The sequence below is a fragment of the Thunnus albacares genome, chromosome 17, assembly GCF_914725855.1.
Source record: "Thunnus albacares chromosome 17, fThuAlb1.1, whole genome shotgun sequence".
Lineage (NCBI taxonomy): Eukaryota > Metazoa > Chordata > Actinopteri > Scombriformes > Scombridae > Thunnus > Thunnus albacares.
This window is the reverse complement of record NC_058122.1, coordinates 7,416,566-7,431,649: the sequence shown is the minus strand read 5'-3', so window position 1 is coordinate 7,431,649 and position 15,084 is coordinate 7,416,566. Positions and strand designations below refer to the sequence as shown.

General features: G+C 41.3%; 1 protein-coding gene across 3 annotated transcripts in view; it reads right to left on the bottom strand.

Moving 5' to 3' along the window:
- smurf2 (SMAD specific E3 ubiquitin protein ligase 2) overlaps positions 1-15,084 on the bottom strand; it is a 52,007-nt gene that overhangs the window by 18,912 nt on the left and 18,011 nt on the right. For 2 of the 3 annotated variants that reach the window (XM_044330963.1, XM_044330964.1), the window contains 4 exons: positions 11,472-11,510; positions 7,793-7,901; positions 2,588-2,721; positions 67-135 (listed from right to left, as the gene is read on the bottom strand). In XM_044330963.1, coding sequence (XP_044186898.1) covers positions 67-135; positions 2,588-2,721; positions 7,793-7,901; positions 11,472-11,510 — 351 coding nt within the window. The remainder of the gene's footprint in view (positions 1-66; positions 136-2,587; positions 2,722-7,792; positions 7,902-11,471; positions 11,511-15,084) is intronic. The other variant, XM_044330966.1, reaches the window with a different exon arrangement.

Sequence of the window (15,084 nt, the reverse complement as noted above, 5' to 3'; positions counted from 1 at the left end):
AATTTCTAATTAAAGTGAATCTTGTTGTGCTACCAAATACCTCCATGTTTGTCAATGTGTACTCACCCACTATCTGGCCTCTGACTGTGTCACTGTCATTGGGACTCAGCTTGTTCAAGTCTAGTCTCTGGTCTACTTAGGAGGAGACAGAAAGAAGAAGTGGAGAGAGCGCAGGAGCAAAGGCAGAGACAAAACAAAGAGAGAGAACAACATGAGACAAACAGGAAATGAGAACAGAGATGAAAGGAGTAGAAAAGAGAGAAGACAAGAGAGAAAAGGAGAAGAGAGGATTCATCAGTTTCAACGAGATGCATGTAAACTAGCGTGTGCTGCGATGCATTTTTTTCCTCCTTGGACAAGTCCCACTGCTCTGTATCATTTACATCACTCAGAGTCAATCCCTCTCTCGGTCATTATCTGTCTCTCATTCTTCTGTCTGTAGACCACATATTGGCTGTGCCCCGAAACAGATGGTCTGGTCTGTGGAACAGCCACGGGCTGTAAAAATCTCACTGAGCATCGGTACAGAGCAGGCTTCAGTTCAAATGCAGAGGTCAAACATTTGACAAATTTCAGTACAAAGCCTGCACTATCCCGCTCAGTCTTAGCATGGACATGAACTTCTGCCAAAGTCTGGAAACTCTTTGTCTGAAGTTCTTAAAGTCTGCGGAATTTGAGAGTGAGGGAGAAGGAGAGAGATCAGGCGGAAAGAAAAAAAAAATGTCCAAGTTGCCTGCAGACATGAGAAATGCCACTATCTGCTCTCTGTTGTCTGGGTGTCATGCAGATCAGCTCAGGATGTCTGTCTAGACTAAACAGGGACCAAAACAGGCGATGGTCAAACCGTTACAAGGCTGGCCGGAGGTCAGCAGCCGCAGAGAAAACAGAAAACACACACAGACAGTAAAAATGTATGCAGAAGAATGCTCTCACACTTTGAGATGCATGAAAGTACATACATTTAAATACTTATGAGTGCGAGACATGCGCACAAACACAAGAAACACAGACACTGCAATTATGTATAAATGTTACAGTCAACCCAAGACACTCTGCAATTATAGACAAATGTTGTAGCCAACCCCAGTGCCCTCTCTAAGGCCTGCGGAGCGGACAAAACAGCAACTGCTGGTAAATGCACACAAAAAACAAAAGAATGACAAATACACACGGGGAGAGAGACCACAACAGAGGGAGCAGAACAAATCTACGCTTACACATAAATAGCTGTACAATTATGCATGTCTGCGTGAAATGACCGGTTGTCTAGATCAGCAGACGGAGATAGAGGGAGGTTAGTCACAATGGCATTTTGTGTGTGTGTGTGTGTGTGTGTGTGTACGTGTGTGTGTGTGTGTGCGCGCGTGCACATGCCAGTGTATGAGGGAGACTGAAGGGGAAACTAAGGGGTGAGGAGGAGGCCAGGAGAGAGAGGAAATGCAGAGGCAAACCACTCGCAGCTGTGGCACAAGGTTCACGTTTCCTGTGTCGCTCCAGGAAAACAACAGTGTCAGGGGCTTCTAGGAAAAGCAGTGGGATTCTTTCCCTTTTCTGACGAAAAGGCCGCAGGCACAATGAGCAGGTACCAGCTCACCCCACACAGGAAAAAAAAAAAATAAAAAAAATCACTCCAAGCTGCTACAATTGTCTGTCACTGCTTTTACTAGGAACCATTTACTAAAGCCTCCGTCTCATTTATCCAGTTAGCTTCTGACATGAGACATTTTTACTGTAATTACAGGGTGATGTTGATTGACTCTTCCTGCTCTGGCAGGGGCAGAATGTTGACCCCTCTCACACCCTGGTCTGGCCTCTGTCAGACCTAGTGAAAGAGACAGGACACTAAAAGGAGCTACTCTATGTTCTGTCACTTAGCTCTGACAGCAGCACTGTGTCATTACCTTCTGGTTCTTATCACACTACAGGTATAAGACTGCTGTAATGGTTGCATTAGAGCTGTGGCAATCCGATAATTCTCTCATAACGATTGACATCCCATGAATAATTGTCATTTTCCTCTCCAGTAGAGAATAACAAGCTGACTCAACAAAATGATATAAAAAACTCACAAAAGTAAACAAGTCAGTAGAACAAAATTAATTTAACTCTTAACTGGTTTAGGAGCTTGTGGCTGGAACGCAAAAAGTTCCATCTGTTCATGATGATAATGAACGATCAAATATTGATGACAAGAAGCTGTCAATATCCATTTTTTTACTTTCTTATATTGCATGAAAATTTAGGTAATAAAGCAGCCAATCCCGTGTTTCGTGCTAAGCATAGGGCACAGTTTTTATCACAACATCTCTCTGAATGCATGTGAGCAATCACGCTATGTCAGCCCACCACATTTTAACGTTTTAATAACCAATATTTTACCCTTTTGGATATTCCCACACTATTGGGAAAAATATAAGAATCCAAAAGGGAGTAATATCTTAGGATGCAAACTTTGACCAATTTGCTAAAATGTATTTGTATTTAGGCTCCTTCCAATAGTGTCTAGAACTAGATTTCAAAACATAATAATTAGAAATAAGGAAAATATTATTGCACACAAAAAAAGTCAAGTAACGTTGACACTTACAGCCGGTGTCTTTAAGGCGGTTGATAGCGTTGGACAAAAGGCGGACACAGCCCAGGAAACCAGCCCCTTGCTTCTTGTGAATCTTCTTGTGATTCCACACACTAATAGTGATGGAATCTGATTTTCCAATGTATCTGAGGGGAAAAAATAAGAAGGAGACATAATTAATATTCAAAAATGATAGGTTCCCTCATAGACAGCAGGAGAATCATTGTGAGACATGTTTTAATGAACTCAGTATTGCAGAAACTTAACTGCAGAACAGATAGAAGTCTGCTGTGAAACATAATATTATTAGAGAAGTAAGGATAATGTCAACATTTAACAGCTAATGTGTTGACGTGAGATTTTATGAGTCTCACTCAGGATGTCACTGCAGGGGAGACGCACATCTGCCCCAGAGGCTACCACTAAGTCTCCTTGTCAAGACAGCACTGGGACAAGGCGGCAGAAGAGGAAACAAAAGAGGAAGAGGAAGAGGAAGTGAGGTGGCTGAGAGGGATTTTCCATCCAGCGTACGTGAATGTGTGAATCCGACCCGAGTATCTGAGTATGAGACGTGATTGTTTTCAATGTTCACGGCAGCCCATCTGACATTTGAATGGGGAAGGAGACAAAGGCCTGAGGGAAGAGAGAAACAGTGTGGAGACGACATCAAATTTTAGTTACGGCGACCGGATGAGTAGAAGAACTGCAACTATGAAAATACTTTGTCTGACAGGCGCTTGGAAACAATGTCACATTGTAGTCAGTGGAAAAAGTGTCTACATTTGTCCTACTAAATGTCTTTTTAAATTAGGCTATGACCAAGCTTTCAGCTCTCGAGCCCCTTTTGATTTAGACGGTGTTTACTGATACAACATTAACAAAAACAAAAACAAAACAAAGGTAAAAACTAAATCTGACTAGTTTGAATAAACCAGCTTGACTGAAGATGTAACCGGGTTTAAACAGTCAGTCATGATGTAAGATGTGGAGAGTTGTAATATTAGAGGCTTGTTTGCATCTTAGTAAACTATTTTGAAGCAGTTAATGTGACATTCAGAAATAATACTATAAACATACAATATGTGACATACTGCATGTGTAAAATCACTTTGATTGCTACCTTCACCGACTCCTCTAGTTTTAAACCCATAATCCTTAAGATGTTCATGAAATCACTCTATCTTTGATACTATTTATGGTCATTAATTTTCAGCAAAATCCATTCAATGTACTACATTCAGTAATTAAATCTCTATATAGTATTTTTATTGTAAGTGGTGGAGTCCAGCAGTCCCATGCTAGATTCACATTGCCTTCATAGACATGAGGTTAGTGCCCACATCAATCTTTCATGAAAAAAAACAGTCATTTTTGGCATTTTGTTGTATTTCTGACAAATTAGCTGCTCAATGAGTGTTTTAACTTGCTAATAGCAGCAGTAACCACAACTGAAATCTGAAGAATTATAACTGTGATTGAAGAAGTTGTGAATAAATTACATAGTAGTAGGTAGGGGTGGGAATCTTTGGGAATCTCACGATTCGATTCAATTCTGATTCTTTGGTGTTCGATTTAATTCAGAATAGATTCTTGACTCAATGAATAGGAAAGGGGGGCCTATTTGCAGTCTCTTGCTCCAGTATACTGTTTGCCGAATCATTCACTAGTGTACTTAGTCCACTGAAATACAATATGAAACAGAACTGGCAGATAAGATAAACGGTCCACAGCCTTTTTATTTTAAAAAGTTAACTACATTAATTAATGAATGACACTGTCCTGACTGTATGAGAATATCAAAATGAGGGGGAGTGCTCCACCGTGTTATTAATGTCATCTCTCCAGCAGTGGAGAGCAGCCTCTCTGCTGCAGCGTTAGCTCCAGGGAAAACCATTGCTGTCCAACACGCTGAGTGGGCGCTGGATTTTTGAGGTGAAACAGACTGAGCACCGAGTTATTTTCTTCACCTCAGAGTTGGTTTAAGTTGTTTAATGCTGCAGTGTGTGTCGGTCAGCTGGTCTCATCTGTTACTGCTGGAGTTCGCTGCTCTGCTCCACTAACGTTAGTCTCTGAGTGACGGCATGAAAGTTCACAATGTACTCCATGTTCATCTTGTAAAGGTAATTATTTACTCATTAAATCTAAATAAGCCTGCAGCCACTGCCTTTTGTGAGGATGAACTCTAGCGTGTGTGTGATGTAGACTGTCTAGGTGTTGCGCTGCCCTCGCAGTTGAGTTTCGCCTTTTCGTTCCGTCGACATCACGTTATTAAGGAACATTTAGAAAATCGATTTTTGACATTTGTGAATTGGTACAGAATCAAAGGGATGCATCTTAGAATCAATTCCCCCCAACCCCCCAGCAGTAGGCATGAAGCATCGTGAGATATGATTTCACTAATATGGAGAGAACAACATCACATAGTAAGAGGTACCATTCAATCTATGTTCACGGATTGAAAGATAACAAAAACAACAACGTGAAAATTTCTTTGGCCCTTGTGCCAGTAAAGGACTTTATCATCAGGTAATTATATCGTACAGACACAGTAAAAGATGTTTTCGGAATGAGAGATCTGTATTTTTCTCCCTCAGTGCATTAGTACTCCTCTCTTCTCTCCTCTGCATGTGTCAGACGAGACCAGGGTGTGATAAAAAATTGCACCATGTGAACCTGTTGTGGCACATCAGCTCGGGTGGGCTCCCTCCTTCAGCTTCAAACTAATCATCTGTACAATTCGCAGTACTACATCCCCAGTGTAATTATCATGCTGCTTACCAAAAAGGATATGAAACAATGGGGCTGTGAGTAAGACGTCTGGACATTTTGAGTCAATGCCAAATGCCTGTCTGGGGTGCGATGTGAGAGAGCTGCTATGTCAGACAGACGTGACGGGAGGGAAGTATTATAACCAAACCCCAGTCATCTGGATCACCCTCCATGTAATAAAATTCATTAGTCTGGCTAAGATTTTTAATACCAGTCATAGCCAATAACACACATACCGCCCAAGAGACAATGGGAAAATTGCAATAAAGAAAGGAGAAAGCAGCAGATTTAAAGAGTCAGATGTGCTTTCTAAATACATCCTTTTATTTGGCAGACTGTATTCATACAAGAGGCATCTTTGGAACTGTGTTTAGTTGCTTTTTCCTGCATCAAATTACTGCCAAGAACAAATGGTCAAAGTGAAAGAAAAGCCTTACATTACAGCAACACTAAGTCACAATTTGAGATACAAATGTAATAGAATGGTAGGCCCACTACTATTCAAAATGCAGAAATAGAACCTGCAATTGCTCTGAAATTGATTGATTGAAGATATTTCAATACATGAACTAAATCTGTTTTCTGATGCCATTAAAAACAAAAAAAACCCCAAGAAAGATTAAAATAAACTGTAATCACCGATGTGAAAAGGCTAAGTGATCACATTCATTCAATGAAAGCAGTTCAAAATGATCAGTACAGTTGGACGACGTATTGACATTTCACATTTATTTATCACCATCGTGGATATTTGTAAACATTTTGAAGTGATATTAGTGACACTTAGTTTTCCTGTCGCCCTAATTATACAACATAGTAACAGCGGTACTCAGGGTCTTATAAAGCCATTGATGACGGTGCTGTTTAACTGAGTGCTTCCACAGAAATTCAGCTTGGATGTGAGTCTAGACTGGGCACTTAACATCGCACATGTGTTTTTAAATTAGGATTCCTAATTAACCGAATGTGACTGAGTGTGCACTAACAGGAGGCTCTGAAAATGCTCGAAAACACTTCATGACACTCGATATAAAGATTAAGGTCCTCTAAAAAAAACATTACATAATTAATAATTACTCTGCCCTTGTCCTCTACAAACAGGAGTGGTTGTTATGCTAATGTTTCCTTAACGTCAGCCTTGTAGTTCCTAGTGATTATCTCTTTTACAAACTTGGTGCAGGCAGAAGGAGCATGAGAGGTAAGCAGCCAGACAGACGGTGCCTGCTATCCTTGGCATGCCGGCCACATCCTGCAACAATGCTGAAGGGTCACAGTTCACGGGCCAGTTTGCTGGCTGAGGCTGACCAATGAGGCCCTTGACACACACGCAGAGGCACACTTACACAGGATTTCTACACCCTCACATGAGCACATACAACAGATGGAAAAAAAGAGTCACTGCCAACAGCTTTAATGCACTCGGCTGTATTTGGAACACCAGGTGTTGCAGGCCCTATTTTAATAAGTGTGAGCCAGCCAGACAGCTAGCTAGGCTGCTCTCTGTCAATTAAAACCTCTCTCCTCCAACACACCACCTGGGAGTCCTGCTGGCCGTGACAATTAACACTGACAGACAGTAAAAGGGGTATAGTGATGTTAAACTTATATCTGGCACAGAAACACAAGTAATTGTCACAAACTCCAGTCAGCTACGTCTGCAGGTTCTCCAGACAAATTGAGCAACGAGTCTGTCATCTCTTCTCCATCATTCCAATTGTACTCTTCAAGGTGTGCAATACGTGCGCGTGACTTTTTTCCCTCTTGTCAAATGTGACATAAACAGCTAATTTAACAGCCATGTACAGAGAGGGTCCTGTATCCCGAGCAACCAAACAAACGGAGACATGTGCTTCCTCTTGCTGTTGGCTACGCATGACAGTTGGATAAACACCGGGCGAATACTGGAAACTTTCACTCTCACATTTTCACTCACGCGCTCTGTCTCTGCTTTTTTCCAGGTTACTTTCACAGGACAAACCATCTTTGGGAAAGGCAATCAGGGTACAACAAGACATGCACGTGTTTCAGTCAATGGAAGAAAATACTATTGGAGACGCCTCCTCCTTTTCTGTGCTTTAAATACTGTTCCGAGAGACATTTTTAGACTGTTTGCTGGCACTAAAGGGGTTGTGTCATTACAGTGTATATAGATAAGTGAGACGCCAGATGCAAGGGCTGTTTACATCTGTTACTGTTCAAGTCTTGTTAATGGCCAAGTCTGACACTTCTCAGTGTTCTCATTTATCAAGGTTAAATAAAGAAAGACATAAAAATTGTGAGACATTGTAATAGCCCAAACAGGGCCTCAAACTGCTGTTTGTAATCAGATTAAATCCTTAGGTATGTGAAGGTGGGAGGTCTTCAAATAAACCACGAAAAAATGTGATTTTTTTTTTGTCTTTGAAAACAGATGTTGAAAACGTGTCATGAAAATGCTCTGGTACTCACAGGTCATAGTGTTGATTCCACTTGGGGTCAAGTGTATTCCTCACAGTGTCTGTAGAGTGGCATTGCCCTGAACCGTCCACAACTACCTTAGCGAAGGGATCAGGGAGGCCTGCAGGGAGAGAAGAAAACAGAACAACACCACACTCAGCTTCAGCCACATTGACCAGATTAACAGTTTAACAAGACACAAATGACAACACTACACAGCGATGTTAGCTTGCTACTAGGGGTATAACGGTTCGTGTATTCATCCAGAATCATTCAGTAAAGGATGTTCGGTCCAGTATGCAACTTTTCTTGGTTGGGTATGCTCCCTGACCCAAACAATTACTGTCAAAATACTTTAATAATCAAATTACTCTGACGTGCAGAACGATATTTCTTGTGCTCGAGTTCCCTGGAACGTTTTGGCAGTGCACCACTTAGCTGTAGCATGTGGGTAACATGCTCATAGATGTATGCTCACCAGCTTAGCCAAGTTACTCTGGTTACCCTGGTTACCCATGCTCATGTAGTGTCGCTGCTGACGTTATTATTAAAATATGCACCGTTATCTCCATATTTAAATGATTTTGTGTCTCCTTGTCCCCCTCCCCCCTCTGTGACAGTTGGCTTTTCACTCCGCCTTTGAGCGAAGCTGTTCGGAACAACTATAAACACATTTGATTTCCGACGCGGTCGGACAACACGCCGTAAGAACCGGTTCTGAGTGACCATAAATCAGCATAATACAGCTGTCAGCAGGTGTCCTAACTCGCAGGAAGCACAAGGTTTGTTCTCCTTTTCCACTGCAGCACAACTAAACTGTTACAGTAATAGTTTTGGCCAATGAGCCATTGTTGGATGTTTACATTTTTCAAAATAAAGGACCAAAATATTATTTTCTTCCTTTCTTTTTTTTCTGCTGTACTGAAATCGTACCGAACCGTGACCCCAAAACCGAGGTACATACCTAACCGTGAATTTTGTGTTCACCCAACACCCCTGCTACATGGCAGAAGCTGGTAAATACAACTGACACAGATGCTGTGGTGTCTACAACACCTCCGCTATGGGACCAGTCCAGATTAGTCACAGATTACTCATTATTTACTTCCACAAACTTTGTTTTTTTATGCCAAATGGTGTCCTTTGGTGACAAAAACACAGCTGCATATATTGAAAAAATCAGCAGATTAAAATAATCACTCACCAAACAAATTGCTTGATTTTTATGTGACTAATTGATTAGTCATTTATCAGGACAAAACACCAAATGTTTGCTGGTTGTAACGCATGTGTTGGTTGCAATATTGTGTGAGCCTGCTTGCTTTTCTCTGTTTTATTGGAAGCAGAATACAAAATCAGCTTGGCCTCTGATGATTTGTGATTACACGGTTTTTGTTATTTTAAACATTTATTCACTGAATGATTAATTTCTCCAAAAATTACTTTAATTAATTAATTAATAATGCAAATCATTAAGGTCTGTAACTGATAGGTGGGACCTGTGTGTGGCATTTTCCTTTCTGCTAGAAAGGTGTTGATGTTGTTGAAGCATGCACAAACACAACATGTGCATAACGACAAAAATGGCCAAGCACCATATGGATTTAGTTCACACACAGTGACTCGTACAGACATTTTTATATATGGTTTCAGCGCTGCTCTCCACCAACTCCCTGACTGAATGTTTGCTCAGCTCCTGAGCGTTGGAATGGCAGGAATGGGCACCACAGAAACCACCTGAGTGAGCAGAGGACCTTTACATGCTCATTCACCATGACAGCCTGACCCAAACACACCAAAACAGTCACAACACTATAAACACCTACCCAAGCAGTTATCAGGACTTTGGAGGAGAAAATGAACAGGCTAGTTCATGCAAAAGGTTGCACAAAAGGGCATTTTATTGACTGTATTTTAGTTTCGCAATTTTAGAGGCTGTATAGATATACCTTGCTTTTTATGTTGCATATTGTGTTGCACATTAATAAAATAGCAATAATATGTGGTAGTGAGTATAATTTTCTTCAAAACTGAAGTTGGAAAATTGTTTTTTAATCTTGGACATAAAGACTTAACTAATGCTGTTTTGCACTCAGTTCTCAGTTAACACTTTTACAAACTACTGTACCATTAAGAGCAAGTGTGACCTGAACTGTGACCATCATCTTTCAGTGTTTCTCATACATAGGCTCAACTTGGGCGGCCCGCCAAAGTAGACAAAGTCCAAATTCAAAACAACAGAGATTTGTCCTGTTGTCTTTGTATTTACTGCTGCATTATCTGGATGTAATGAATGAAGGAGAAATACAGAGGAGGAAACCAATAGCTTGTGTTTCCACAGTAAATCATCTGTTGACTGTTTGATGGTTATTTATTCTTGCTTTTGAACGTAACCTCCGTGAAACAATCAGAAAATAAAATTTTATTTCTCTCATTCACAGGCCTTGTTCTCGCTACAGCCGCTCTGTGTCTGTCTCACTCGCTGCTGCTCTCAGCTTGGTCGCGCTCTTTCTCTTTTTATCTCCTCTTTTTTTTAAAACAAATAGGGAAGCTGACAACAAGCTAACTTTAATTTTAATGTCTTCCAGTCGTCCTAAATTGAAACTGGAGCAATTCCTTGTTTTGTGAATGAAGTGGTACACAAGTTGAAGCAACTGCGCTGTGTGTGTTTGACCAATCAGCGAAGGTAATTCCTGCAAACCCTGCCGTCAAAGTTCCTATACTTTAGGAAAATACTACCCCCCCAGCAGGGACTTTTTGGGGGGTAAAACAATCTCCCTGGAACTTAATTTAGACCCTGGTGCCTCCGGTGGAAACGCAGGTCGGGGAACTGAGTTCTTTAAAAGGTTCTTAGTCCCTGGGGAAAGTTCCTGCGGTTGAAACACAGCTACAGCGGGACTTCTTATATGGCTGAACTGTCAGAACATCTAACCAGAGTCTTCAAGTCTCAAGGAGTCAGCACTTACCACAAACCATTCAACACCTTAACATCTCTGCTGGTGCTCTAAAGACAACCCTCCTGAGACTACATCAGTGAAAAAGCAAGGACCCTGAACAAGACGCTCAATGAACGTCAGAAACAGACATCGGCTGTCTGAACAAACCAAAAGATGTGGGCGAAAGCTCTAAAAATGTTCCCAAAAAGAGGGAGTGTTTTTTAATTTTTTGTATTTTCCTACAAAGAACTCTATAATTTTGTTATTCATAAACCTTTGTTTGATTAGTTTATTGCTGAACTCACCCGTCACACACCTCACCACCCACCGCCACAAGTAAATTCTCATCCTTTGGGAAACACTGTTTTACATTGTATCCTACGTGGAGCAATTGTCTAAAGGGACAAACTTTATTATAGATACAGTATGCCAGGAATAACACTCGAGTCTTAGTCTGCATTTTTGTGTTTAGAGTGATGGAGCACTATGTAGACAACACTCTTCTACTTCCAAGGACATAGTTAGTAAACAATCCACATCTGTTCAAATGACTAAATAAGTAAGATCCTTGAGTGTTTTTGAAGGCTAGCACGAACCAACAGCAGGCATTTTATCAGACCAAAGTGACCCACATTTCCCCATCTCAAGAGACCTTGACAGTATATGCATTATATACCCACAAAAGGGGAAACCAAACAGAGTTTGAAAAGCAAATATAGGTGTATCATAAACAGCAGTGACTGGCAGATACTTACGGAAGAAGTCCTTCTTCACCAGGTTTTTGGCACAAAGGACTGAAAAAGAGAAAGAGAGAGTCAAGTGTTAATTTAATGTAAACACTAACTCACAAATAGTAAAGCAGGGTTATATGTTTGACATTCTTTTATACGATTTAGTAGAACAAAGGTTATTATAAATCTCTAATTTGCCTGAAACTGCTCATTTACTTACTTATCAGTTGGTTTTTTTTATGTTCAGTTTTCACTTTAGAAGCATATGTTAGAAAAGTGGCAGGAATGTGCACGGGTAAGCAGCAGGAAATCATTTGTCTAGTTCAGGGTTCTAGTAGCAAAGCACTGTGCTGAGAACAAGTGCATTACAGCCATGAGTCTAACATGGACCCACTTAAATACAGATTACACAAACCATCTTTCCTTCAGTTAGATTGCACTTTATAGCACAACAATTTCCCAACAACTTCTTCTCCCCAGACCAGCCTGCCTGCAGCGGAGAGATTGATCCTGTTGATCAAGACTGAGAGCCATGGAGGCTGTTGCTGAGGTGATGAGGCAGAGACACTTACACCCTCCTCCTCTGTGTGTGTGTGGATGTGTGTGTGTGTGTGTGGATGGATGAAGAAGCTCAGTCACCACCTGGGTGTCTGGAGTTACAGTTATAGCCAGTGAGTCAGGCACACGGAAACACAGTTCTGGCTTAGCTTATCATCTGTGATGAAGAAACACAGACACTGTTTGGTCTGAATATCGATGTGGCTATTTTACTGGCTTGAATAAGGAAGAGATAATAATCAGTATAACTGTTATGTATACTTTTATAAAACCTACAACAGTGAGACTATAGTTTCATATTTCATCACAGCTACTAATGAGGAAACAAAGTTGTCCAAAGTGCTGAGCTATTTTGAAGAAATGGCGCCAAAAAAGATTCACTGCTTCAGAATTTGATACAGTTAAAGTTGTAACATCTACTCGCCGACACTTGAAGTAACAAGTGGAAGGATTCAAGGCAAGACCTCAGTGAAACACAATGAACTCATCGCTATCATTTCATTATTTTGTTCGATACGGTTCATATGACATGCTGTATATGATGCTGCTCCACCTGCTGACTTCCTCTCTAGTTGTAAAGACCTGTTCACATGGTTACTGGCTACTGTTGCTCACACTGTGCAGGTGCCTCTTTGATAAATGGAGATCATGTTTGAATTCATTACAACTCGTATTCTTGCAGAATGCCAGTGAGGTTCCTTAAAATATGCAAATTAAAATATGACTGCAAGGCTGAAATAATTCAGCTTATAACTAGACTAAAATTGATTAGAATATGTATTAAAAACGCCATATTTTGGGAGTATAATCAGGCACCACCTGCTCCATTAATTTTACATAAATCTTCACCCATCCAAAATGATACCCAATACGGTCACAGTTATGTTCATATAAAAGCAGACTGGTCTGAAGATGACAGCGAAAATGTGACAGGCATCATGCGACCATATGAGCCCATTTCACACCTGTCATGCGCCAGATCTGCTAGTCTAGTCTTTTCTGGCCTGGCTTGCCCACTACCCTCATGTGCAGGTGAGATTGCTCAGGCTTTACTTTGCTAATACAAAAAGACAAATGGCAAACCCATAGTGGCAGAGTTTACGCTCAGATTATGCTTCACTAAACATGACAGAAGTAAACTCGGAGTGTAAAAAAATGCAGGAGGTCTCCATGTCCTTTGTCATACAAAGCACAAACAATCAACAGGTCCACCATTGTCATCAGGAGTTGTTATGCGACATCCATTCTGCACAATGTGATTGGTTGATGCGTTTATTTGTGATGCGAAAGCTCAGAAAAATCAACCTCGTTGCGAAAGAAAAAAATTCAGTTTCTTTTTCGTTGTGTAATATTCACGTTCTGTGTGAAAGCATCCAAAAACAAACAGTTCGAAAACATATATTGACGTGTGAATTAATCGCACGTAAAAAAAACCGCCCCCAGTGTGTAAAGGCCTTAAGCTATTCATCTGTCCCCCCCCCAGTTCATGCCACACATACTCAAATATCACCCTAAAACACTTGAGGTCTGAGCTGAAACAATTTTGGCGCACAAGGGACACACAAACACATGAGGTTGAGGGTTTAATGACGAGAATCCCATTAAAAGACAGAGGGAGGAGCGAAAACAGACGACTAAACTGGATGCATACCCTCCTGGGGAGAGAGGGGGGTGCAGAACATGCTCGACAGATGAGGAAGAATTTCTTTCCGCAAACATCCCTGGGAATGTGTTACGTTCCAGTGAAACCCACCTCATTTCTAAAACATCTGGTATGCATCGCTTTCGGTCGCGCTCTTCCTGAACACACAGGCGTGCGCACACATACACACACACACGTTTGCGCAGCTATCCTTGTTAGGACATTGCATTGACTTCCATTCATTGTGGACAATCTAACCCAAACCCTTACCCTAACCTTAACCATAACCAATTCATGCCTAACCCTAACCTTAACGAGGACCTCAGAAATGACCGGGCTTTGGTCCCCATGAGGACGCAATAAGGTGACATAACGCACATAGACACACACACACACACACACGCAGGCCCCTGAGACAACTCGCTCTCCACTCCGACTCTAGCCATCTAATTAATTATTAACAGTCAGAGAGGAATAAGTGTGTATGCGTGTGTGTGTGTGTGTGTGTGCACCACTTGGATGCTTTCAGGGAGGTGAAAAAGGCGTAAAGAGTGAGGTAGCAGGTGACTGTTTTAAGCGTTGCCACAATGCTTCTGCCCACATGCCTCAGACAACATGTACAAAATGTGAAGAAAAGCTTGACAGTGATTTGATGGTGTTTCCAGAGGGGGAAAAAAAAAAATCAAGCACTATGCTCCCTGTCTAGAAGTCACAATGCAGTAAATCCATGAGTTGAAGAGAAAGAATAGTGAACAACTAGGAAATACAACTCTAAAGCAAAGCGAGGCGGCGGCAAAACCTACATTCAAAGTCCAGACAGGAATACAGAAATGACAACAAAGACAAAATGAGAACGACTGCAGGGCATGGCAAGACACGAAATAGCCTACACAATGGCCAGCTCAGCCTAAACCAAGCTAAGCCGAGGGAAAACCTGCAGACCCTCCTTTGAGTACATATGCAGTCCTCAGCTAGCCACACGGCAGGAAGGCAACACTACAATTAGACCTATAGGCTTCTTATACAAACATACAAGGGGCCGAATTACAGCTGAAAACAGAAAATGGAGAGAAAACCGCTGGAATGGTAGACGCAGGGAGACAATACTAGCAGGGAGGCCAATTAGGAGTCTGAGACTGCAGAGCAGCGAGAAGGAGAGTGCAAGGACAGAAATCAGGACGCGGTGGAATCCAACCATCAGAATATAGCTCTCATTACACCCTGACGAAAACTATCCGACAAAACACCGTCATTATAAAATGTAATGATGATGCACATAAGTGAAGCTTTATTTTATAGACACAGACAATTTTACATATATCTAAACATGATTATCTGCAATCCAGTAGAAGTAGTATGACAAATCTGTCTGAGATAAACATCCTCATCAGGTAATACTCTCCTCATCTAGCCTACGTGTTCTTCAAATCCTCTAAA